The sequence below is a fragment of the Gobio gobio genome, assembly GCF_949357685.1.
Source record: "Gobio gobio genome assembly, chromosome: 17".
Classification (NCBI taxonomy): Eukaryota; Metazoa; Chordata; class Actinopteri; order Cypriniformes; family Gobionidae; genus Gobio; species Gobio gobio.
Genome location: NC_137110.1, coordinates 24,486,660 through 24,514,547, shown reverse-complemented (window position 1 = coordinate 24,514,547; position 27,888 = coordinate 24,486,660). Strand labels below are relative to the sequence as shown.

At 35.6% G+C, this 27,888-nt stretch overlaps 1 protein-coding gene across 1 annotated transcript in view; it reads left to right on the top strand.

Moving 5' to 3' along the window:
* kif1aa (kinesin family member 1Aa) overlaps positions 1 to 27,888 on the top strand; it is a 92,560-nt gene that overhangs the window by 24,297 nt on the left and 40,375 nt on the right. Inside the window, exons 4-14 of the mRNA XM_079841142.1 lie at positions 16,430 to 16,503; positions 16,629 to 16,808; positions 17,141 to 17,209; positions 17,682 to 17,860; positions 19,788 to 19,899; positions 20,123 to 20,200; positions 21,255 to 21,320; positions 21,449 to 21,466; positions 21,977 to 22,055; positions 22,142 to 22,220; positions 22,627 to 22,769. Of these exons, the coding sequence (XP_079697268.1) occupies positions 16,430 to 16,503; positions 16,629 to 16,808; positions 17,141 to 17,209; positions 17,682 to 17,860; positions 19,788 to 19,899; positions 20,123 to 20,200; positions 21,255 to 21,320; positions 21,449 to 21,466; positions 21,977 to 22,055; positions 22,142 to 22,220; positions 22,627 to 22,769 (1,077 nt within the window). The remainder of the gene's footprint in view (positions 1 to 16,429; positions 16,504 to 16,628; positions 16,809 to 17,140; positions 17,210 to 17,681; positions 17,861 to 19,787; positions 19,900 to 20,122; positions 20,201 to 21,254; positions 21,321 to 21,448; positions 21,467 to 21,976; positions 22,056 to 22,141; positions 22,221 to 22,626; positions 22,770 to 27,888) is intronic.

Genomic DNA, 27,888 nt, shown 5'->3' with positions numbered 1-27,888 from the left:
TGAGAGTTATTAAAACGGATGAAAAAAAATTAAGGGATGTATGAACCTATCACAACTTACAAGCAGCAATGACCACTGTAGCTTTAATTATTAGTGATTGATTTTGGTTTACTGTTTTTGACCGTTTTTATGCATTTAGCAACCACTTGTTTAGCTTGTAGAGTGGTCATTTTCAAAGTAATAATGAGGTGACGTCATTTTCTAGGTCATTGAGTAGTAAAGGAGCACATAATCAAGACAACTTAAATGGTTTAGATGAGGTTGATCTCCAGTTAAACATATTAAGTATGGTCACAAGGGGACCATATTTTGCTGTTGAGTAAACAGCTGTATAGCCATTCTGGAAAAAACGCTGATGTCATCAGTTAATTTCAATTATCATACAGTGACAGTGTGGGCTTTAGATCAATAATTAGATCAGTAATTTAGTTTAAATGGTTAATTTAGTTTATTAATTAGAATTATTTCGATGTTTAGTTGAAAAATGTAGTCCCCAACTGAGCACGCCAAGCCAGAGGGAACAGTGGCAAGGAAACCAAAACCCCATTAGGTGACCTAATGGAGAAAAATAAACCTTGTTAGAAACCAGGCTCAGTCGGGGTGCCAGTTCTCCTCTGGCCAATTAACAAACAGCGTAGTATTATTATTATTATTATTATTATTATTATTATTATTATTATTATTATTATTATTATTATTATTATTATTATTATTATTCTGGCAGCTTTACAGCTCAGAGGTCATAATAGATCGGAATATTCGGCAAGTGAGACAATAAAGCCACACAGGCATACATATAGCCAGTGTCAACTATAAAGTTAAGTAGATTTTATCTGAAAGGACAAATATGCATTCAGGAAAATGGTATTTCTTCCCCCCGTAATTGTCAGGTTGGGGCTAGTTGTCCCATTCATATTTTTACATTTTACAGTTTTATATAAGTTATAAAACAATGTTTTGATTTTGAGTTTAATTTCGAAAATTTGTTTGGGGTTGGTAATATAGGCTTTTCTTTATGTTCACCACGGATAAAAACAAACAAACAAACAAACAGTAAAGCTAGTAATACTCCTGTAATGGCAAAGCTGAATTTACATCAGCCATTTATCAATTTAATATATCCTTGCTGAATTAAAGTATTAATTAACAAAATCTAACTGACCCCCATTTTTTTTAAACAATATTGTAGGTGTGGCTTTTGGCAAAAGGTGGGCTATAACAGTGGAAATAGTTTTTTTGTTTGTTACAAATACAAATAGCTTAGGGTACAAAAATTAAATGTACCCTGAAAAGAGAATTGGAGAAACATTGCAAGAAAAAAAGTGATGATGATTTAGTCCTGGCGCCAGATTTACTATCAGCTCGTGCCAGCACAAACCTCTTTTGGCATTAAACTGTCAGGATTTACTAAAGACACAAACTGAAAAATTAGCGCTAAAAACTCAGATTAATGAATTACTAAGTAATAGTGCTCAGTTGAATATGGTAGTTCACTATTAGCTAATCAATAACTACTATTTTTTCATATTTCCCAGAGGACTACTAAGAACTACTATATACAGGTTCATAATTAATGTGAATAATGCATAATGTATAATTCATTCTAAAGTGAAGATCATGGTATCCCACTAGCAATGACTGTATTACCAAATTCAAAATTCAGAAGGAATTACTAACTATTTGGATCAGTATTCTAAAATAAAAATCATGATAACTCATTAATGACTGAGGTTATGGATAGTAATCCTTCTGCTGGATTTGGTAACACTCTAGTCATTACTAGTGGGTTACCATGATCTTTACTTTAGAATACTGATTCCAAAATAATTAGTAATTCTGTCTGAAGGATTTGGTAATACTTGAGTCATTACTAGTGGGTTATCAAGATGTTCACTTTAGAATACTGATCCAAAATAATTAGTATTTCCATCTGAAGGATAATATAATTCATAATTTCTTTAGAAAGAAGTAGTAATACTGGAGTCATTACTAGTGGGTTAACAAGATGTTCACTTTTAGAATACTGATCCAAAATAATTAGTAATTCCGTCTGAAGGATTTGGTAATACTTTTTGATTCATTACTAGTGGGTTAACATGATCTTTACTTTAGAATTAATTATACATTATGCATTATTCACATTAATTATGAACCTGTATAGTAGTTCTTAGTAGTCCTCTGGGAGTTATGAAAAAATAGTAGTTACTGATTAGCTAATAGTGAACTACCATATTCAAATGAGCCCTATTACTTACTAATATGTTAATCAGAGTTTCTTGTTAGTTAATAGTAGTTATTAGAATGTTAATATTGCGTTACTCATCATTTATTCCTGCGTAGTTATTCATTAATGACAATACAGTATTCTAAAGTGTTACCATATTTTGTCTTTTTATTCTATCTGCGCTGTAGAATGTTATAGAATTCTGTTAAATATATTATGAATATTATTTTAAATTGGGATCTGAATATTGTTGTGCTCCTTTGTAAATGGAAACTTTTCCATTACACAGTTTTACAATAATGTCATCATAAAGCAGAATTTCTTGATTCTAAGTGTTTGAATGTGCTCTGAGGATTGGGGGAACTTTTCGTTGACTGGAGAGAGATTTTATTTCTAATCTGCCAGTTGAGCGAAGCCGTTGGTCAATAATGGATGAGAGCTATTGAAATATTCAAGGTTTGGCCTAATTTAGCTTCCTCCCTTCCACCTTGTGTTGCTTGAGAAAAACAATGTGTCCACCATCATCTCCTCACCTGGGGTAGTTAGTTCTTGATAAAGTGTTGATGTTTACATCAAATATTGAGTCAAAAAGAATTGCAGTAAAAAGCCATAAGCCATTTGTTATACCTTTTTTGTCTATTTGTAAAAACTTTGTGCACATGCAAAAGGGTCCTAATGATAGAGGATGTAATATTACACAACAGTATTGTTGTACAGCTCAGGTCAAGGGTTTTACGAAGGATGTGCATTGGGTCTGGCTTATCTGTAAGCCATGTAGCAGAAGTTATTGTTGTTGTTTTTGTTTTTTTTGGGAGCTGAGCTAGTGGGGCATAATGTAAATGTGACATTGATAACAGTGAGGATAAAAGCCTAATATAACAGCCTCCAGTTATTTTGTTTTAATGGGCGCAGACTCAGAGTAGATTGTGAACCTTGAACAATAGAGAAATGAGCCATGAAAAACAGCAGAAACACTTACTGTCATCGTAAATGGATTGTGGTAGTCAACCTTATGTTATATTTCGAATATTTAGAGATGAACATCGCTGCTCTGATAATAATTTTAAAACATCACATCTGCCAACATTTCAAGCGGTAATGGAAAAGTATCTATATAATAGTATATTGTACTTAAAATTATTGTCACTGAATGTGTGTATGTATGTATGTATGTATGTATGCATTTATGTATGTATGAATGTATGTATGTATTTATGTATGCATGCGTGTGTATATATATATATATATATATATATATACATACATACATACATACATACATACATACATACATACATACATACATACATACATACATACATACATACATACATACATACATACATACAGTATATACATATATAGTGTGTGTGTGTGTGTGTGTGTGTGTGTGTGTATACACAATATATATGTGTTATATATTGTTCAGCGCATATCCGAACATGCAAATATGTGTATAAACATAAATATCCATTAAAATGTATGAATAATAATGTCCAGGCTGGTCTATTAAACATTTTATTGATTTGAGGACATTAAGTGCACTTATCACTGTCAGAAAAAAAAATGTACGTACTTGAAAACATTAGCACATCTTCTTGACACATTGCTAATTGAATATTTGAGGTGCTTTCAAATGCACAGCTGGTAGTGGCTAATTAAGACTTTGATTATTACATAAGAAATCTTGTGTAATATTAGGATCTTGATAACTTTTTTACTATTTAATGAGTATACATTCCAGTTTGCCAGAGGATGTTATGTGCATTTCCAACCTTAGAAAAGCGAGGATTATTCTTTAGGATCCGCTTCAAGTAGTTTTTTTCCATAGTGTGTGTGAATTTTTTTGTTGTTGTAATAATCACAATTCAAATCTTAGCTTTTCAAATTGGATTGTCAATAAAACCAACGATGATGAAATGGTTGGTTTTTATTGACAATCCAATTTTAAAAGCTAAGATTTGAATTAGATGACATTTTCATCTCATCTCCACCTCTAACCTAACCACTCTTACTTCTTGTCTCAGGACAGCAATGCTGTAAACCATGACACAGCATAACATTAACTTGCTAGAAATGCTAGATTACCTGTACAGACTGACAGACATCCTGTGTGGTTTGCCTGTGTCTATTCAGAGTCCACTCAAAGGCATCCTTTCAAAGCCTTCGACACAATTGTCAGGCTGCTTAAACCAATACGTATAAAAGCCCAGTGGAGTGGCATAATGGAAGAGATCTTTTCAAAATCTAATGTGAGAAACATTCAATTACTTAACATGTCTGACCCGGTTTTTGTTGTGTATGTGGAGAATGTGGCTTTGTCAATGCATTATGTAGGTTAAGGGCACCTTAAAAGCAGAAGCTAAAAAAAAAAAGGTTCAGATATGCATAAAAACACACACGCAAACACGTGTGAATAGTCGGTGTATGGTAAGAGGGTCGATGATGTCATGAAAGAGCCTTTCTGGTCAGCAGTAATTTGGAGAGCGGCCAGTCCCAGTCTCAATCTGAGGGTGTAAATAACTGGTTGTTAGTGGGAGTCTGAGCCCAGAGAGTGTCTTTTGTGCTCCATGCTGGCTGCTTTGTCACTACTGCCAGCTTGAGATGGGTCAATAGCCGAGTTCCCACAAAGCTGTAGAATAGTGGAGAGCTGAATGATTGACAGCTCCGACTGGATTAAGCCACCCTGCTATCACTGAGACACCACTGGGCCGCTCACACAGGCCTTTAAGTTCTTATAAAGGGGTTTCCTTTTCGTAGGAAATGGTCTCATTACTGAACCACAGAAGATTTTTAGCTCTGTTCCCTTCGAGAAAACGAATGTAAGATTCAGCCTAATGGTTTCTAACAGCAAAAACATTTCATTGATCTCAGCTGTAAATTCTGTGTGATGTTCTCAGTGATACGCTGGCAATTATATATGTGGTTGAAGTCCATTTAGAAAAGATACTGAATTATCAATTTGATGAAATCATGATTATGGAAATGGACTAGCTGAGAAAATTTGATTGCCATGTTGATCAAAGCACTAAATGATGCTCCCCTGATCACATCACTCCCAGAATTCCCTTCTCTTTTATTGATTAAGAATGATGTGCATGGCAATGGGGTCTTCAGCCTTTCATAGAATCCATGACTTTGATTAATCTGTGTTATATTTATGGTCATTTTACGGTTGTCTCTTGCGACATAATCCTAGTGAGATCTTGGGTAAAAGCCATAGTACACTGTGTGACATCAGTGATCTTTTATTTTTGACTGTACAATACACAATGCTGGCAAGGCACTGGTCCCATTCCGTTGACAGCTCATGAGCAGTCGCACGGCACGACTGTAAAATTTATGACACCGCCAGATCTCCGTCAGAGGCTTAGATTTATTGGTATGATCTACTAAACATGGAAAAAAATGAAACAACACAACACGAAACACAACACCACAATCGAGTATGTCACACTAATCGATCAAGAAATATCAAGATTTTTTTCCCCCTACAAAAATAGAAATATTTTAAGATCCCTGAAAACTGTACAGTGTGGACTCTGCTTAAACAACATTTTGGGAGATACCAGACCATCCCTTTCACAGCGGTATTTTAGTTAATCTTTCACCTTCCTGGACCGTTTTCATTAATATTAGTCTGATCACATTGTTGCAGTAATGGAAAAATGAAGTGTAGTCATCTGGCTATAATTTAAATCATATATATTTAACTCACTGTAATGGAAAATGATAAATAGTCAACTAGCTATAATGGAAAAGGTGTTTTTTATTATAAGGTCACTATTCACAGTGACCTTTTGTTTGACCTTAAGGTACAATGAAATGTTACTCAATGAAACTTGAACCCACTGCGCACAGATAAATGTCAGCAGTTTCCACGTCCTCTTCTGGGTAATAAAAGCGATTAAAAATCATCGTCCTTATTAGGTTTGTGCATTTACAGCGTTAGTCATGACTCTGATGTAACAGCTACCGAAAAAAGTGGACATGAATCATTGTCATTATTGAGAGCAGAGCAAAGGAGAGATGATGAGAGGGAAGGAAAGAGGTTTGATATTCATAGCATAGCACAAGACCATTATTGACAATTTACCTCTATATATATTATGTGTTTTAACAACCCTACTTCATGCTGGAATACAACAGATCAGGAGCATGAAATCAGACACCATGACTGCTATGAATTATTCAAGCAGTGGCATCTCAAGGTTAGCATCATTAGCACTGATTGGTTCCAAACCCATCACAGTTTCCAAAATGTGACCTGCGTGCCTCCTAGCAACAGGCATGTGCTAGCGGAACACTTACAATCAGCCGTACCATTGTGACTTCTCTTAGCCAATAGCCATTTATTCAGCTTAATGTCTGTTAAACTCTTCTGCAATATAAAAAACAACAAAACGTGTAGCCGATATATTACAAAAGGTACTGAACCTATCAAAATATATTTATTTTTTGATTGCAAAAAACGGCAACCATTCAAAATTTTAATAAATTAAATTAAACAAATAAAATAAAATAAAAATTGGAAGTGTCATGCATGGTTCATTTAAAAGTCCACATCTGATATCAAACCTGTCAAAATGTATTGAAGTACAAAAATGAATTTATGTTCTGATAAGTTAACAAACCTTCATTTTAATTTGGCATCTATTGAGATAAAATTATATGAATGAATTTGTTTTGAAACACCTGCAGATAAATATTTTATTCCCTTTTTAAAGCATTCCTCCTTCAGCTGCCTGACCGTTTGGCACACACATGCAAAAACAATTTTGCAACTAGCTACAGGAGTAGATGTACCATGGCAGTGCTTCTATACAGATGACGCATGGTGTCCCCTGGGCTATGTGGTGCTATTATTATAACTCATATACTCTTATGTACAGCTGGTATTGCACTTCCCTAGAGACAGTTAGACACAGATGTATAGACTGGGTCTGTCCCTTTTACCGACTAAAGTGAATGAATTATTTCACTCCAACTCCTCATCAAGTGTGGTCGGCCATTTTAGAATAGAGCTTCCTGTGTTGAATAACGTGGCCGCAGGATGCTGCTTAATGTATGTGATGTTCAGATTCATATGGACCTAAAACCATATAATTAGGATATTTCGGCTTGTTTTAGAGGATGTTTTATTGGGTATGAATTAGATTTGTTATTTTTTGGAGCTCAATTGTCCAATGGCTGTTTTAGTTAGAAGAGGAATTGATTTGTTTTCAGGCATTAGCTTTGCTTGAGTGATATAGTTGAAAACTAGAACAGGGATTTACAGGAGGGATTATGCAATGGCATGTCCTTCTGTTACTTGGCAGCTGTGTGTGTGTGTGTGTGTGTGTGTGTGTGTGTGTGTGTGTGTGTGTGTGTGTGTGTGTGTGTGTGTGTGTGAGAGAGAGAGAGAGAGAGAGAGAGTCATAAATATGTTTTATGTTGTATCTGAAACTGTGGTGCTGCATCTATGAGGTCTAGAAATGTTTTCTTGTGAAGATTCTGTATTAAAGTGATAAAGTGCTCCAATCACATTTTTCTCAACATGATATTCTGCAACCTTGGCTGCTTTTTGAGCCAATAAATCAATTTGTTTTAATGATAAATTAATACATTTGCTTTCTGTCACTGGCATTTACTCCCCTTGTGTCTTTCCAAATCCATATGACTTTCTATCTTCTGTGGACCACAGTGAATGGTGACAAAGTGCCATTGAATTTGTATTCTATGTGTGTGGAGCAAACTGAAATATCCTCTCCAGTAAGGTGTTAACCGCTGCTAACGGTCATTGGGTCAGCGAGGATCTGGCAGGGTCCTGCTCTGACAGTCTTGTCTGTTCTTTGTTTGTCTTGTGCTTGAGCACATGGCTTTGTTTCTTTGTTTGTGTTGGCCATGTGCTCTTCTCGTCTCGTCTCGCCTCCTTGTTTCCTGTTGCCACGTCCCCTTGTTTAGTCCTTGGTTATGTCCAAAATCGCCCCCTATACCTTTAAACAGGGCACTGTTTGTGGGGACAGCCATTTGTAGTGGTGTCCGAAACCATAATGGACGTTATCGAGCGCACCCATTCAATCCCATAATGCCCCGCAATAATGAGTGTACAACCGATGTACGCGCAAAGGCTAAAGAATGCCCATAATGCACTGTGAGGGTTGTGTGGAATGCATTCCCATGTCTCTACAGAAGATGGCGTCCGCGGCTGAATCATCCATCCATTTTCCAAACCGCTGGTCCAATGTGGCTACAGCGTAATATCATACAGGCATAAATTCCTTTTTAATTGATTATTCAATTGTTGAGTTAAGTTCAAGATAAATATTCAAGATACATATTTTCATTACTACAGGAGCTGCCAGTTTGCCATGTTTTAAATGATTGTGTTCACCTGATCCTCTTTTTGCCAAGTAAGGCATGTTCCTCGGTCAACATATTTTGTTGATCCTGGAACAACATTCCTGTCCGGAAATTTAGCCTAACACTATCCCCTATCCCTACCCCTAAACCTAACCATACCCATAACTTATCCCTAAAATCAGATGGAAGTAATAGGTGAATAACATTGATGTAGAAGCACCTAACACTGGTTGTAAGCCTAAACTTGACAAAAACTGTAAACTTGTCCCTCAAATCTGATTGATGTTGATCCAGGAACATGTTCTACTTGGTGAAATCACATTCACCGATCCTCATGTGCTCTTTCCCTCATGTCTTTGCTGGTTTGTTGCGTGTATTGAGTGTGTACTTCGCTTCTGTGCATGTTAGCTTACCTGTGTCTGGGTCTTGTTAGACACCACAACATTTAGTCTTTTCCTGCCAGTCAAGTCTTATATTTATTTCCTTTTGATAATTCTAGTTTTTACTCGAGTCAAGTTCCAGTCTTTATTTTATTTTGCTCTAGTTCTACAAAGCCTTATATTTTTGGTTTCTCTCTTGATTTTGATTTTGTTGCTATCTAGTCTTTTATTTCTTTTCCTCTCTAGTTGTTTTTATTTCCTTTGTTTGCAGTTCCAGTTATTTTATTTTCTTTTTCTTTGCAAGCTCCAGTTATATTTTAGTTTTTTTTGTTTTCTCTAGTCATAGTTCTTGTCAGTTTTTATTTAGCTCTTGTTGTCTTGTCTTTAGTGTTATCCTGTGTGTGTGTGTGTGTGTGTGTGTGTGTGTGTCGTGTTGGTTTCTGCCCTGCCCTGCCCTGCCCTGCCCTGCCCTGCTTCATATTCCTCCCTGGTCGCTGACTCTCCTGACCTGACAGCCAGTCTGGTGCTTCAGCTGTTACATCTCCCAGTGCTAAGCCCCTGGTTCATTGAGCCATTTCATTGTCTCCATCTTTGCCGTAGCTTCTGGATTTTTCTTTTCTCATCCCTGACCAGCCTGTTCTTCTGTTGTGCCCTACGCTATTGTGTGGACTGTGTTCTTGCTTCACCAATCTTGTGCTGTGTCTTCTGTTGTTAACAAATATCAGCCCCCTCGCTCATTCTGCGTCTGGATTCTCTCGCTCAGAACCGTGACCGGATCAGATCAATTCATGAAGTAATCATTCAGACAGGATTTGTGAGCTTGATTAAACTGTTCATTCTCGAAATAACTTTTCATTTACAAATTGGGTATAAAGCACATCACATTACAGCTGGGCAAAGTTTATTATATGTTTATTATATGGTTTATATGATATGATGAAGCTTAAAAAATCCTTAATCTTTATTGTATACTATTCACTAATATTTTCAGTTTGCTTTTATTTTTATATTTTCAGTTTTCATTTTAATTAGTTAATTTGTCTAGTCATTTTGTTGTCATTTTTTGTCACTTTTTAAAATACTTCTGTTTAGCTTTAATATATTTTGATTTTATTTGTAATAATTTTAGTACTTAAACTTAAGGTTATTTTATTTCAGTTAGTTGCTAAGGCAAAATTTGGAATTTATATTTTTAAGTTTGTTTTTCATCTAATATTTATATTTATTTTATATCAGCCTTATTTCAGTTAACAAAAAATATTTCAATAGTTATTATTTTCTATAAAATAACAACATTGACTGTCCTATTCAGTGTAAATACGGTAAATACATAGAAAAAATGTCCAGCACATGTTTGAGTAAGTGTCAGCAGTGCTGGGTCGTAACTGATTACATGTAATCTGGATTATGTAATCAGATTCCAAAAATTAAGTACTTGTTATTAAATTATATGACATTTTAAAATACTCATAATCAGACTACAGTTACTTTTCTATTGATTACATGATTACATGTTATTCTCACAATCACAGTAAATTATTCATAATTCATTGATTCTACTTTGTTACATTTTAAATTTTCCTTAAAAGTCTACTGCTCAGAAGGTCTTCCAGGTTTGTGGAATTGCACACACAGACCAGCCACTAGTCATGATCATTGAAAGCCGAGACCCGCACAATTGAGCAGTCAACATTGCATATCTAATCAGCTCCTGACAAACACAATTTGTATTAATTAAACCATTTATTACTATCTTTGGAAGGCTTTCAAACACATTACAATGTTCAAATTCACATCATTTACATGCAATGCAGGGATTCCGCCACTTTTCTGTCAGCTGAACCTCTTTGACCTAATATATTCACTCGAAGTAAGCCCTTAGCTTTTAAGTTAATAAGTTAGGTCAATAATAAAATTTGGTCAATAATAATAAATAATAATAAAATGAAGTTCACAGTTCTCAGATGTCGGTTAATGGTCACATGAACTTCAGTTAAACATAAAATCTTTTTTAGTGTTTTATTTTTATTGTTTTTTTTTTCTTTTTAAATTATTTATTTTAATTTTAATTTTGTATGATTTAATTACTTAATAGCTTTTCATTAAACACACAAACCCCTGCAGTTCCATCAACATGAAACCCTGACGTAATGTAATATTTAATGCACTTCATGTTGTTGATAACAAAGAATAGAATATATTTTCTTTCTCTTTGTATTTTTTTTGTATCAATATGGTACAAGATTATTCTACTCAAATCAATGTGATAAACAAGTTAGGTTAAAAGTAATCTAAAAGTAATCCAAAAGTAGTCAAATTGTATTACCTTAAATATGTAATGTAATGGATTACGTTACTAACTAAAAACATTTTTGTCATGTAATTTGGAGTCCGTAACCAATTACAATTTGTAAGTAATCTACCCAGCATTATGTGTTTTAATTTGTAATTACATGAGGGTGTAAGCCCGCTGAAATCGTTCCAATGGAGGATAACGATCGCTGGAAGTTCGCTGCGCGTTCGGTCTTTTCAGCTGACCAAAAGGATTTAAAATTCCAAAATTCCAACTTTTATCTGACTCCATTTTATCATAATCTCGAATTTAGGTTAGAATGCCAAAACATTATTTGGTAATTTATATTTAATAGTTAATCACACATCTAATTATTCTGTTTAACCCTTTGTTGAAATTATACCCGTTCATAATCTACTAGAGTTAAGAGTAAGTCAGAATAGATCAAAATGTAACATTTTATTAACAGTCAGGTAAATATATAATGCCTATTACATAATCAATTCAAAGATGATCCATACATAACATCAAATACTCTGAAGTAAAGAGTGGAAGATGCATACCTGACTTCTGAATGTTACATAACGCTGAGCATCTAATAGACACGTTACGGGCCGAACTCCTTACAGTATCGCGCCCTGAACCTTTTGTCACACCTCCTTATATGTTCAGACCAAGACAGAAATCTGATGGAAACACGTTTCAAATGGAAACACGTGTTAACAATGGGAATTCACATTTGATCACTATCCCATGTGACCTGTATTGACAAAAGACCAAATGGTTGAAGCCACACCCACCGTAAAAGCCAAATTTCTTAAAACCTTTATTTGCTTCTTGTTTACTTCTGTGGTGATGAGATCTTTGTACCAGTTGCATTTCTAGACATTTCTAACGTTATCAAACATGTTTAATACTGTATAATGAGAATTGACATTAAACCATATAGATTTTGTGAATTCTAGAGGAAGGATGGGGGAAGATTCAGGTGAAAGGAAAAGCATGTCAATTAAAGCAATTCTCAAATGATTCACTCTGTGTGACGTCGTCTCGGATGGGAGTGATAACTGTAAGAGACAGGACATTTTCTGGAAATTAACATCTGAACTTTGTCTTTTCGGGGAGTACTTGTTCTCAATTCAGACAATCTGGCATGCTAGCTTTTTACAGTCTTACAAGGGTGAGGAAATAACAATCCATGCCAACGTTCAAATCTATAAAAACAGTCTTTGACGTGGAAAAGTGCTTAGCGCCACATCGGGGTCTAAGATGTACCGCACTCTTCCTTATGGCAGAGTCGGAGTAGGCTTACTGCAGACAGCTATTTGGAATTCTAAGCAATTTTTGCCACAAGTGATTCTCAAGTAAAGCATTTGGATGTTGACTGGTACTCTTTTATATGTTAATAACATTAATTAGGGGGCGTTTACAAGGTGGAGATCTGAAACCATTCAGCTGTGCAAAATTGCAAGATCATTTGTGATTTTATAAATTTCAATTAATCTGAATCACACGTACGCACATTTGAGAAATGATCGTAAGATCAAATGTAGGACAGTTTCTTGTCTACGCAACATTTTATAAATGAGGCCTGTGAGCTTTCATTATGTTCACTTTAAATAATGTCCCTATCTTGGTCATATTGGATTGTATAGAAAATAACATATATATTTCAATGACGAACTACAGTAATCAAATGCGTTCTATTCGTTATCTCTCCAGCGTCCCTGGAGAACCAAGATAAGAGTTTGCTTAATGCAGAGAATCCGTCTCAACCTATTGACTCTCTGAAGGTCATTCTTGAATCGCCTTTTTCTGAGGTCAGTGTGGATTGATGGAAACTTAAATTCACCACATTTATCTTGTTGCCTTTTTGTTGACTGCGTTAGTTTTGTGCATGAGAAAATACCACTGAGTGTGTGTGTTCAGAAAAGCTTTCCTCATCACTGACTAAATTCAATTTCTTAGTCCAGTAATGGTTACTCAACCATGTACTGAAAATATGTGTACTTGAAATGGCCTTTTCATGGTTATTGATTCATGGATGATTAAGTATATTTAATACAGTTTACTTAAAAGGCTATTTTTATGCGGTTTTGGCTTTTGGTCTTGCACATCACACCATATGGCAGCTGAGATGTATTTCAGAACAGAGACAGTATGTTCTGCTCATGCTGCCTGTAAGACTCCTGACTGTAGCGCCTGTGATGACGTGTGGGCTGTGAGTAAGACTGACAGAAGACCGTCGGGTTAATGATGTTCTGAGGTACTAATAAGCGTGCAGGAAGTGATTACTAAGACAGTTTAAATGCAGGGACATGATTTCAGTGATATTGTTTTTTTCTGCTCTGTAAGTCATTGAAATTGCACAGTCACTGGCAATGCACTTCTCGTAATATGGTCGTGCATTCATTTTATACACATTTTTAGTGGGATAGTGCTACTTTTCTCAAGTGCAAAGTATTATTTTATCTGTGTTTATACACAGATAAAATAATGTGTTAAGTACATATGCTCATACTTTTTGGGAAGTATTGTGCAAAGAAACCTCTCTGTAGGCAAAATGGGCTTCTGAAGGAGAGTTCAGGAGGAGCAAGTTCATTTAATCCTGTCAATCACAACACGTATTTAAAAATTGAAAGGGTCGCTCGCCTCATTCAGTTCTTGTCCTCCACCCCGTCTCCACCTTTTTTTTTTTCACTTTAATGTGTTATTCATTATTGATGGAGTTGTCCAGAGGAATATTTAGAGCCTGAGTTGAGTCTCATACTTGAGACCTCCATCAAGGACAGCAATCTAAACATGTTTTCACTTGTGTCTCACTCAAAGATTAAATGAAATATGACGTCGGGAAGCTTTTTTTATGGCTGGGTAACACAGTGAACTCTGAATACTGATTTTAGGTTGTAGACCTAAGTTTTTCCTTTAAGTTTTTTCTCTTGATCTTTCAATCTTTCTTACACACACAAACTCTTCATAGGTCAGTCCATATATGGTGGAATTTAAATTGTTGATCATTTTCAGACATTATTAGTATTATTTCCTTCAGCTTCAGAAGTTTGTGATTACCATGTTGTCCAGCACAATTTGAGATGTTCCAAAGCACATCTTGTGCTTCGATTTAAGCAAGAACATGCATCCTTTTGTGCAAAATAGTTCACATAATAAATGTCACACATTTACTTTGAAATAGAGCAGCATCTCAAATATCTATTATTAATTTTACTTCATAACCTTTTTAACATGTTTTAAATTGTTGAAAAATATATTTTCAGGTTTTGAATTATAGATTTAAATGACCGTTTACAGTATATATTACTGTTTAAAAGGTCAATATATATTTTTTATTTGATAGTTTTATTCATTACGGATGGAATACATTGATCAAAAGTGACAGTAAATACATTTATAATGTTTTGAACTTTCTATTTATCTTTTTTTTTAAGTATTATGGTTTTGACCTAAAATATTAAGCAGTACAAGTGATTTCAACATTCAAAATAATAAATGTTTCTTGAGCACCAATTATATTAGGGGTATATATTAGAGGCTGTTTACACAGCACAGTTTTCAACTAAAAACTTAAAACTATTTATGCGTTTTGGTCCTTCATTTAGTACATGACAACAGCGTCTGAAACGCAAACTTTTGAAAACAATGCCGTTATAGTCTGTGTTAACTACAAAAATGCGAATTTGTGAAAACGGTGTCATGCGCATACCTATTACATGTTGTGTAGTGTTTTTTTACAAAGTGATACATTGCCAACTACTGGACTGGCATGCATTATATAACATTTTTGTTGTTTTCGTGGATCTGTGTGAACAGGGATTGTTTTGACTGGTGTCATCTGAATGCGAAAATTGCTAATTACACGTCATTGTCGTGTAAACTTTCCCTTAGAATTATTTCTGAAGGAACATGTGACACTGAAGACTGGAATTATGACTTGAATTCAGATTTGAATTCAGCTTTGCCATCCCAGGAATAAATTTAAAATATATTAAAATAGAAAAGTTATTTTAAATTGTAATAATATTTTTTATATTTATCTTGTTAAATTGATAAGCATTATATATAGTTTGTGTTTCTGGTGTTGTACCACGTTTCGCGTTTGGTGTGAAAGCACTGTTCGACGGCAATTCGCTTCATATTGTCGCGTCACTGTATTTTTGATCAGATGAATAGAGCCTCTGGGCCCTATTTTAACGATCTGAGTGCATGGTCTGAAGTGCATGGCGCAGGTGCACTTAGGGTATGTCCGAATCTACTTTTGCTAGTTTAACGACAGAAAAAATGGTTGTCCCTAGTCTCTTAATGAGTAATGGGTGTGTTTTGGGCATAATGTGCAATAAACCAAACAGAGTCTCATCTCCCATTCCCTTTAAAAGCCAGTTGTACTCGCATTTACATGGCGGAATTTGTGAGCGGAAACACTGTACGCTTCTCTAGAGAGGAATCCTTTTATTTTTAATATTTAAAAATGTTTGTGTGTTGCTGCTATGGGTGTTGCACCCTGTGTGTGTAATAAGCAGAGTGTACGCACCTATATGCGCATATTACTAACACAGCCTTTTAACAACACAAAAAATACAGCGCTATATTGACTTTAGGCCAGGTTTTTGTTGGTCAATGGTGCAGTCCATTTCAGTTGCCTCAAAATAGCAACGTGCCAACAACGTGACCAGCACACCCATGGGCGAACAGATGGGTGCGAGTGCATTTGCTTATTAAACAACGTGCCGCTGGATGTGAAAATGATAACTGCATTGGGCTGAAACTAGCTAAAAACACTTGCGTCGTGCCTGGCGTCGCATATATGGTTTATGCACCTACATAGCATTTACTTTGACTATTTAAGTTCAAATTACTTAAGTCTTTCCTTGATGATGCCTACTTAGTAGGTCATTTTCATTTACACCCATTACCATACTTAGATGAACATAATTACTCATTTGTGATTCTTGCCTTCTTGCCTCCCTATGATGACTTTCAGTTACTGCTGGTGGGAGCAGCAGGGTTTTAGATCCGCGTGGACTCGTTTAGGCAAAACTACAGTGACTCAGCACTTACTGCTTCTTTGTGGCGGCCATTTAGTGGCTGACAGCAGAGTATTGGGTGTCCACTCAGGATCTCTAGCATGTTTTATTAACCTTACTTATTCTCTGCCATCTTTTCCTTGTCTTTCAGCCATCATCAACCCCAAAGCACCCAAAGAAAACAAAAGCTTCAATTTTGATTACTCCTACTGGTCACATACCTCGGTGAGTGAACTAATTCAAAACTTTTTATTAATTGCATTGAAATGAACACAACAGAGCTATTTTGCTTTTAAAGTCAGTCTTCAAAAGGTCAAATACCATGTATATTTTTCTTCATCTATCCACAGCCAGAAGATATCAACTATGCCTCCCAGCTGCAGGTGTACAGAGATATTGGAGAGGAGATGTTACTTCATGCCTTTGAGGGCTACAATGTCTGTATTTTTGCATACGGCCAGACCGGTGCCGGTAAATCCTATACCATGATGGGCAGACAGGAGAAGGACCAGCAGGGGATCATTCCACTGGTAAAAAAAGTTGCATGTGCAAGCAAATACAAAGAGAGAATAATCACTTCCAAATATTACTTTCAGCACTTTTATACAATTATTAGTTACTTGAGTGGCCTTTTTGTGTATCTAAAGCACATATTGTCTCTCCATCACTGGCACTGCTGTATAAACAGGGAAATGATAATGCATTCAGGGGCAGTGTGAACAAGATCAATTCAAACAGAATTTAACGACAAGTCAAACACCAAGCTGACCAGTACACATACTAAAAAAAGGATTATTCACTAACTAATCTCTCTTTATTATGTCTGTCTGTTTCCCCTTTTCTCTTTCATCCTAACCATCAGCTGTGTGAGGACATTTTCACCAAGATTAATGCCAAGAATACTGATAACAACATGTCCTATTCTGTGGAGGTAAGATTTGGTCAAGCTATTTCTATTCTTCTGCTTGGTTCCAAATCTTTGTCATCTCATTAAAGGGATCGTTCACTCTAAAATAAATATTTTGTTATCATTTACAAACCCTCAAGTTGTTCCAAACCTGTATACGTTTTTTTGTTCTGTTGAACACAAAAGAAGATATTTTAAAGAATGTTGGTAATCAAACAGTTGGTGGTAGCCATTGACTTCCATATACAGTATAAGAAAAAAATACATTGGAAGTCAATGGCTACCGTCAACTGTTTGATTACAAACATTCTTTAAAATATCTTCTTTTGTGTTCATCAGAAGAATGAAACTCATACAGGTTTGGAACAACATGAGGGTGAGTAAAGTTTTAATTTTTATGTGAACTATCCCTATTGTAGCGTTTTTATTGTAAATTCTTGTATATAATTATATGGGGTTTGTGCTTTTAAAAAGGCTTTTATTTTTGTCTTTCCAGGTTAGTTATATGGAGATTTACTGTGAGAGGGTACGAGATCTTCTAAACCCCAAAAACAAAGGAAATCTGCGTGTACGAGAGCACCCGTTACTGGGCCCATATGTAGAAGATCTGTCCAAACTCGCTGTCACATCATATAATGACATTCAAGACCTGATGGACTCAGGGAATAAGGCTAGGTATTCTATTCTATTCTGGAGTGTCTGTATTACTGTAATTACAATTTTCCAACTAGTAAAAACTTCAAAACTGTAGTAATTCTTTAAACTGATCAAAACTGACTGCAAAACATTATAATGTTACAAATTCTATTGTTTTGAACTCAAAGATTCCTGAAAAAATATATATATCATGGTTTCCACAAAAAATATTAAGCAGTAACTGTATTCAACTTTTATATTATTAGAAATGTTTCTTGATCAGCATATTGGAATTTCTGAAGGATCATGTGACACTGAAGACTGGAGTAATGGCTGCTGAGAATTCAGCTTTGCCATCACAGGAATAAATTACATTTTAAAGTATTAAAAATATATTAAAATAGAAAACAGCCAAATAAAACAGCATAACAGCATCTTTCAAAAACATAAAAAAAATCTTACAGACCCCAAACTTTTGAATAATACTGTATTTATTTAACACATAATTATAAATAAAAAATTTGGAAAAACTAGCAACGAAAGATAATCAGGAACCTGAACTCATATTTCTATTTTAGAAGCCATTTTATTACAGACAGTGTTACCTGGTGCATTTTCTTTGTTTTTAAACATTTCACAAGAGCATATAGAAAACAATTACAATAGTCATTAAATTATTTGCTGTCATCTAAAACAAAGCCGCACATGGATTTTGGATTTTGAGTGTTGCCATAGAAACAAATAATTCCAGAGTCTGAGGACAGGAACAGCTCAAAGTAGAATCTCAGAATCTTATAATGACAGTAATTCTAACACAATGTGAAAGCTATTCTATTCTGCTCTGTTCTATTCTTTTTCCAGAAATAATAACCTGTGATAGTTTTTGCTGCACAGTCCAGTGGTCTCACTATTGAGTACAGTCCTGGTCACGTTTGTTTTTCAAGGTCTTCATGGCCACATTGAGAGGAAAACAAATATTTACTTATTATTCATGCTTAGCATCATAATACCATGGAACCAAATGGGTAGTTTAATTGCAGGAGGCATTATGTTTGTACATTCCTGTTTCCTCAGCTTAGTGTCACTCAGCAGTTCTCTAATCTCAAGGTGTTGAGATACACCCCTGCCAATACATTGCACCTTCCTTCCTACGCGATGCATTAAGCCTGTTATGTAAGTTGATGGTTTGGCACAACAGACAGGAGCTAATTGAGTGGAATACATAATTAGAGGTCTAGGAGGCTTTTTTCAGTGCAACATTTTAAGTTGCTGCATCATCTGAGATCTATTGGAATTGAAATTTGGCTGATGAATGTCTGTAAGATTTTTACATTTTGAAATGAATACATTAAATAGAGTACAGTAATAAATACAGTATAGTAAATACAGTAACAACTGTAATATTGTGAAATATATTATTACAATTTAAAATAACTATTTTCTATTGTTATATATTTTTAAAAGTAATTCATTCATGTAAAAGCAAAGCTGAGTTTTCAGCAGTCTTCAGTGTCTCAAGATACTTCAGAAATCAATATGCTAATTTGGTGCTCAAGAAACATTTCTTATTGTTATCATCAAAGTAAAAAAAAAAAACATTGCTTTATTTAAAATTGTGATTTCTTCAGTATTATTTGATGAATAGAAATAACAGTCTTTACTGACAGTTTGATCAATTAAATGCATTCATACAGAATAAAAATATACATTTATTTAAAAAATAGCTAACTGACCCCAAACTTTTGAATCGTACTGTACATTAGAGAATGGATCTGAATACATCAGGGAAACATTTTTTAATTGAATTTCAGTTCAGGACCAGATGATTCCCAAAGGCAGAAGTTACCGCAAATGCTTTGATATTATGTGTAGACTTGTGAGAAATCTGAATCCACAGTAATACTTCACATGAATTATAATCTGAGCACTGAATGACGTTTCTGAATGGTGAAATTCTGTTATCCAGGACAGTAGCTGCCACTAACATGAATGAGACCAGCAGCCGTTCCCACGCTGTCTTCAACATCATCTTCACCCAGAAGCGGCATGACTCTGAGACAGACAACACTTCAGAAAAGGTACGTGCTGCTCTTGCATGTCACAGACCCTGTCAGTCATTATAAACGGCTCAATTTAGAGCGTAAGGCTGGGCCACTTCCCATCTTTGCACATCAGGGCTGTATTGGATGACTTTTGACATTGGGAGGTTTTTTTTCTCTATGGATGATGTGAAAGGTGATATGGGCTCGTCCATTTCTCAGCATGTTCATTATTGACCTCTTCTGAACCTCTCTGGTATAGGTCAGCAAAATCAGTCTGGTGGATTTAGCCGGCAGCGAAAGAGCAGACTCCACTGGAGCCAAAGGCACACGGCTCAAGGTGAGTGTTTTTTTTTGCTATTGGTTTTTTTAGCTGTCCAAATTCACTTTCCATGCCCCGTTATCTATTGTTCTTTCTTGCCCTATCTATCTAACTCCCTCAGTATCTCTGTGGCCCTGTTTATTCCTGTATATGTCAGATCACAAGTGGACGACGCTAAAAAAGGTGTAAACAGGGTTTTGAACTTGTCCACTTTTGACCATTTCCAGAGGTAGTCAAAAACGCATTATCACATCTTAATTCCATGTGTAAACAGGGCTTGCGATCTTCCACGTTATTGTAGCCCCTCTGTAGGGCTTTTTACACTTGAAATAGTTAACCCTGGGTCATTGTAAACCTCCGGTTAAACAGAATCCTGGGTTGTCTTGCTTCACTCATAATTTACCCAGATGAATTTAATACATTTTATTGAACAATTAATCCCTGGTATTCAAACGCTGAAGTTACAAACTGTACATTCCTAAACTCTGGGTTAACGTCCTTATTTGCATATTTGCGGTGTCAGTATGCAACCTGTTATGCATTGATTGCATATCCTCGTATTGTATATTATATATATTGTATATATATATATATATATATATAAGCCGACTGTTATCAAGTTTTTCCTGAATTGACTTTTCGGACTATAAGGGTAAATATTAAGCGGTCTCTACTTCACTCCAATTGACACGTTCCTTGGCTGTAGGTTGCTAGGTGTCTAGCACTTATCATTTTAACACCGCTTCACTTTGGACTGTACAAGTTTGGCACCACAATGCTGGATTAACACAGCAAAAGAGGTGCTAACCATTCTCCGGATCAGTGTTTCATAACCCTGGGTAAAAAGCAGTCTAACCCCGCTTCTAAATTACAAGTGTGAAATTTTCCTTTACCTGGGGGTTAAAAGCAGGGTTTAGAACGACAGTGTGAAAAGCCCTTGTTTGTATAATTCTCTTCTCATACTTCCTCGGTGCATAGAGAGCATTTTGACAGCACTCTTCTTCTTTCTATCATCAATACTTTTTGAGTTTGAAATTGTAATTCTTTTTTCTACTTACTCTTTGCGTCCCAGGAAGGGGCAAACATCAATAAATCACTCACCACCCTGGGAAAAGTCATTTCAGCTCTGGCTGAGGTGGTAAGTGTTTTCTTTTGCTTTGAGCTTTGAGCCTTGAGGATGTTTGATGATTTATTATTTTCTAGATAAAAAGTTCAATGTGTTTCAGTTTAATCACGAGCAATTTCTTTTATCACTTCTTTTTGCAGGATTCTGGCTTAAACAAGGTATAACACTTTTTCAAATTTAATCTCTCTTTCTGTCTGTCTGTCTGTTAGTCAGTCATTTAATATACACTACCCTTCAAAAGTATGGGATTAGTAAAAATTTGTTTTAATTAATACTTTTATTCAGGATGCACATTAAAATGATCAAAAGTGACACATTAAAGACATTTTACGGTGTTACAAACTATTTCTGTTCTTTTGAACTTTCTATTTTCAAAGTGTCCAGAAAAAATTGATCACATTTTAGGCAAAAATATTAAGCGGCACAACCGTTTTCAACATTGTCTTCACTGTCACCTGGCTTTGCCATCACAGGAATAAATTATATTTGAATATATAATACACAAAAAAGACCGTTATTTAAAATTGTAATAATATCCCACAATATTATTGTTTGCATATTACATTATTTTGATCAAATAAATGTGTCCTTGGTTATTTCAAAAATAACAAATCAATTTAACAAATAAATCTTACCAATCCCAATCTTTTTTTTTCTTATCTACACAGAACAAAAAGAAGAAGAAAGTGGAAAGTTTTATTCCTTACAGGGATTCTGTACTGACCTGGCTTCTGAGAGAGAACCTTGGTATGTATCAAAGGTGTTCTGTCGCATGAAACAGGATGATAATGTATTCTCACTCTTGAAACACTTGACCTTTTGACATTGTACAGGTGGCAACTCTCGCACGGCAATGGTGGCCGCTCTGAGTCCAGCCGACATCAACTATGATGAAACCCTCAGCACTCTCAGGTATTCTGCCTCAGTAAAACCATGATTTCTTCTCTTTGTCTGAGGTTGGTAATGAGCTGACAGGTATAGCAGTGTGTTACATAATGAGAATGTTCCCCTCTCCACACACCTGCATCCCACTTGAAATGCCCTTCAAAAATGCTGGTGTGCAGTAACACTGCTGAACAGAGTAATTGGGCACCTATCAGAAGTGTGTGTGTGCAATAGAGTAGAATGTCTCTTTAACATTGATTTATTTTTTTCATTATACTGTATGTATGTATTTATGTGTGTGTGTGTATATATATATATGTAATAGCCATAAGAAAAGCAGTGTTGTTAATGTGTGTGTATATATTACCACTTGTTTATTCTTCTTTACCATTTAAAGTGCAGTCACTCACTAACAGTTTTGTGTGTTATGCAGGTATGCAGACAGGGCGAAACAGATCCGTTGTAATGCTGTGATCAATGAAGATCCTAATAACCGTCTGGTGCGTGAACTGAAAGAAGAGGTGGGACGTCTGAAGGACCTCCTCTATGCCCAGGGCCTGGGTGACATCATTGAGAGTAAGACCATTTGGGGTTTTTTCTCCTCTGATATCACCTTCTTTTCATTATAAGTATTTAATCAAACAGTTAAAGTGACACATTGACCGCTATTTTTTTTTCTGGTACTGAAACATGTATTGCTGCAAATATTGTATTGTTCTGTTCCAAATCCTAGTAAGCTGCTTGCAAAACAGCATTGTAAGGCACCACAGATGGCAAAGGCTGTAGAGACGACTTAAGTAGACTGCTTTCTAAGATTTTCAATTTGAGTGCAGTGCGCCTCTATTAAGAGGCTGTCAACATAAGCTGCTTCCAAAATCGCTTACTATATAATACAGTAGGTACTGCTTTTGGTTTTAAACTTACTTCGCCACCATTAAAAAAGTACCTTCTATATAGTATGAATGTGTGCAGTATGAATGAAATTCGGACGTACTACATAATTTGATCTACGGGGTCAGTTATGTCGCTTCACTGTCATTCACAAATTCTCTTCTGTGGCCTCATTGTAAAGTATCCATCAGATGCACACTTCAGAATCTCACCGGAAGTAGTAAGTCATCCGGGTACTTTTCGCCTACTGTTTAATAAATACACTTAATTCAGACATACTACTCATCTCGCATACTGTTTTTCAACCACTGTATAGTATGGAAGTAGGCATATTTGAATGTTTGATAGTGTTCAAAATGTGTAAATTTTGAGATTCCATGAAGGCAGCCTCTAGAAGGCAGCTGCCTAGGTAGGTTGTCGACAGTAAGGCAGCTTGCTAGGTTTTGGAACAGAGATTATGTCTTTATAAGACATGGATGATTAAAAGGAACAAACACATAGACACACATTGGGTTTCCAACATGTTTTACAGGGACTCAATGGTTTTTATACTGTACATAATCTATATTTTATCCCCCTACACTAACCCTACCCCTAAACCTACCCATCACAGAAAACGTTCTGCTATTTTAGATTTTCAAAAAATATTCTGTATGATTTATAAGCTTGTTTCCTCACGGGGACCAAAAAAATGTCCCCACAAGGTCAACATTTTACTGGTATTACTGCCCTTGTGTGGGATACGTTGGGAATACCAGGACCACACACACACACTGGGTCCTCTACTCTTCCCTGTGCACTCCTAACTCTATTTCTGTTTCTTCTAATCACTCGTTTCTTTTCTCATCCTATCGTCTCTTGATGGTGATCCCAGCGGGGAAATGCCTTAGAACAGACGATCTGGAGTCCAGCCCTCTGGGTTTGGTTGTCAAGTGTCAAGTGACTTTCAAAAGTCTAGTTTAGACTCAGAATTTCCTATGAGCTCTTAAAACTCTTTTTATGTCAAACAATGAGTCTCACTTTCCTCTCTCTTTTTCTCTGTATTATTCTGTATATAATTCGTTTTTCTATATTATTCCTCTTACTCTTCTTTCTTCTTTGTCATTCTCTCAGCATTTCGGGGGACAGTTGAAGATTTTGCTGGTTTGAAATGTGTGTTTCTTGGGCTCTATCTCACTCTCTTTTCTACGCTTTTGCAGTTTTTATGGATAAAGCAGATCTCTGCAGCATCAGGGTCCATTCAAGGGTTTGAGAGAAAATTCATAGTCTCTCAACATACAAAAATCATATCAGAGCAATAAATGTTTGTCTGTTAAGCTATCAGACTATTTCTCTGTTTAGGTGTAGTTGTAAATTATTTGAACCAGCTTTTATAATTGTTGATTTAAGAAATATATTATATAAATGCTAGACATTAATATATTTGCTATTTATTTAGTATCTAATATATTAATACTTATAAATTATATAGATTAGGAAAGTTAGGAAAAGTTGCATTTGTAATAGACAAACATAATATAGTCTTCTAATAATCAAAATGATTTTTGGAATGGCGTTTTGGTGATATATTGTGATTTATTTGCCAGTTGCTTTTTTCTAACCCTTGTTGCTGGTGTGGTTTCTGAGCTGAAAGCTGCTTTATCTAGTCTGGTGCTGCAGGGCTGCGTGCTCTCCCTCTCTCTCTCTCTTTTTCTCTCTTTTTCTCTTTCTCACTCCCTCTTTTTTATTATCGTTCTCTTTTGGCTTGCATTGCAGAGCGGGATAAATGTTATGTCACACTTATGAGCTAATTGGTCTCACTCATCCACTCGTCTGCCATACTAGTTAATGTTCTTCAGCTGCCCTCAGACTATCTACATTTCTTTTGCTTTTCATTTAATAAGAATGAAAAGATTTATTAATGCATAAGAATTGTGTCTTAATGCTGAAATCAGTGCACATTTACAAATGCATAAATGTCATTGTATTAGATAGCTAAGTATCAAACTAAGCAGCATCTGCATGTGCAATGTTCTATTCTTTAAAATAAATTGTGTAAATATTTTTTGTAAACTAATGCAAGGAAATTTACATTTTTAAATTTAAAATTTTTAAAATGTTAAAATTTGTATTTTTAAATTTAAACACTTTTTGATTCGTAATATGCAAAAATCACACCATCATTGTAAAAACAGACAATCACAAAAAATGTAGGTTCAGTTTAATATTCAAAATGCACTAAATTCTAAGGATTGATATCTGTATTTTGCAGTGGGAGGGGCTTATAGCAGATGTGTGTTTGAGTGACAGCTTGTGTTCGCTTTATGCAATGGCTGCCTGTTGCTAGCTGCAACTTTATTAATGGCTGAACGTCAAACCTAATGCTTCTTAATATCCCCTTTAAAGCGATGAATGTAGAGGATATAGACTATATCTAAACATGTCGCTGAAAAACCTGCAATTGTTACATGATCTAATCCACAATAGTGTACCAATAGTGATATAGACTATTCAAACAAAGAGCAAACAGAAATAATATTCTCTTTGTACTATGGACAAATTGTCCATAAGTAATATGTGGCTATTTGCACTTTCAGATCTGGGACTGGCCAGTCATGAACAATATTTTAGTGCATATTTGATCGCATTTTCTCTGTGTGTGATGCAGCCATTATTCAAACCGAGATGGATGTAGAGAGGGGAAAAAGGCTTTGTTTATCTCAATGGAGGAAGGTTGCACGTATTGTTACACAGCGCTGCTTTGAGCAGAAATTATTATTAAAGTGCCTTTCTTCAATATGCATTATACAATTCTCTTATATCAGCTGCTATATGCATAGAAGAGCACATCTCCATCTTAGTTTGGTGTTTAGTCATCTGTCACCAGGGGCCACGTCTTCTCACGTTTTACCCAAGATACTTGCCTCGTAGCTCTCTTAGGAGTGTAGTAGCACCGAGTAAGCACTCTGTTGCCATAGCAGCACTGTCAGAGCTGAGAGATGTTATTGTGCCGAAGGTTACAGAGACATTACAAAGACAAACTCTCTATAGAATATACGTTTATTTAGCCACTTACATCCCGTGTTACATTTCATGATATTAGCATAACTGTTCAGCTAGAGATATAGGATATTTAGTGGTTGGATAGGTGGATATCACATGAAATGCTGACAGTGTCTCTAAGTAAGAGCAGCGTGGGAGGATATTTCCTGAAGGGTTGTGAATGTTGTTTTGTAACTGAGATGTAGGCTGTAAGTTATTTCACTGACAAATGGATTTTATGAGAGTATAATAGAACTGGTAATGGAGGTTTTACTGTGGTCAGCGATGACGATCATTCTAGTCAGTTGATGACGGTAATGACAGTCACTGGCTTTTAGTAGAAATATGAGCTCATTGCTAATGTCCAGATGTACTACAGTCAATATTTGCTTACATAAAGTGTATGTTAATTAGTATGGACCATTGCAGCCATGAACCATGATTTAGTTGCGGGGGCGGGGCAATTCTTCTAGACAGCATTTCATTGGGCAAAAATCTGTGTAGTGCAACATGAGTCATCAAAATTTTAAGTACGTTTTCCTGGAAGAAAAAGATGTTACTTCATTAGCATTTATAGAAATACTCAAATCTACCCATAAAAAAGCCACAAAACTCCAACTATTTCTTTAAACTCTATTTAAAGGAATAGTTCACCCAGAAATGAAAATTCTGTTATCGTTTACTCATGCTCACATCGTTCCATTCTCATATAGGTTTCTTTCTTTTGTGGAATACAAAAAATAATACAGCTGTTTTAGCTGTTTTTGTCTGTATAATGAATGTCAATTGGGTTTCAAGGTCCAAAATTTACATAATTTACATGACTGGTGGCATGATCACTTGCATGATTAAACTGAGATTTAAGTCTTTATTTGCTGTCATATAAAAACAAAACAAAAAAAACAACAACATTATGACGTTTGTCTCATGACATGCGAGAACCAATACGTTTTGATGTTACATGACGTTTGAGGTTCATGTCTTCATTTGATGTAGTTTAAATCCAAGGCTTGTTGTAGAAAGAAAATTATAATTAGCTGAGAAGTAAATGATGACAGAATTTTCATTTTTAGCTGGGCTATCCCTGTTGAAAAAAACAGCATATGCTGGTTAGGTATGTTTTGAAGCATGGCAGCTGGTTTAAGCTGGCCAAGTGCTGGTCCTAAGCTGGTCCATACTCAGAAAACTAGCTCCAACTCAGGACCAGCTTAAACCAGCTCATGACCAACTAAGGACAGCATAAACCAGCTGTCATGCTTCAAAACATACCTAACCAGTATATGCTGGGGTTTTTTTTCAACAGGGATATCTTTAAGACCAAGAAAGAATTGCCATTTAGTTGCTTGAATGAACTAACAGCATTATTTTGCTCAATGTACACTAACAAATATAAGAAACTGGCGTCAAATAACAGCCCAGATCAATGCATGCATGCCTGTTAAATATTTCAGACATGGCTCTCAGGTTGCTGTTATTGGATGGTCAACGTGTAATGCTGTAGCTGAAGCCCGCAGTGTTACATTGCGCTTGAGATGGCTGTCTCTATGCTGTCGGGTGCCTGCGCTAGAGCTCCTATTTTATTTCCGCTCGTCTCCTTTACAGGGCTGTGACTGTCTGATCTTTCTTTGAATCTCGAGTGTTTCTCCTCACATGTGAAATTTCTAGATTTCTGAATTCAAATTTATTTCAAGCTACATGTCTTTCTCTGTCTTCTTCTTTTCTCTACCTTTCCTTCCTTCTGCTCATCCTTTTCTGTCTGCTTCTCTCTGAACTCTGTATCTGT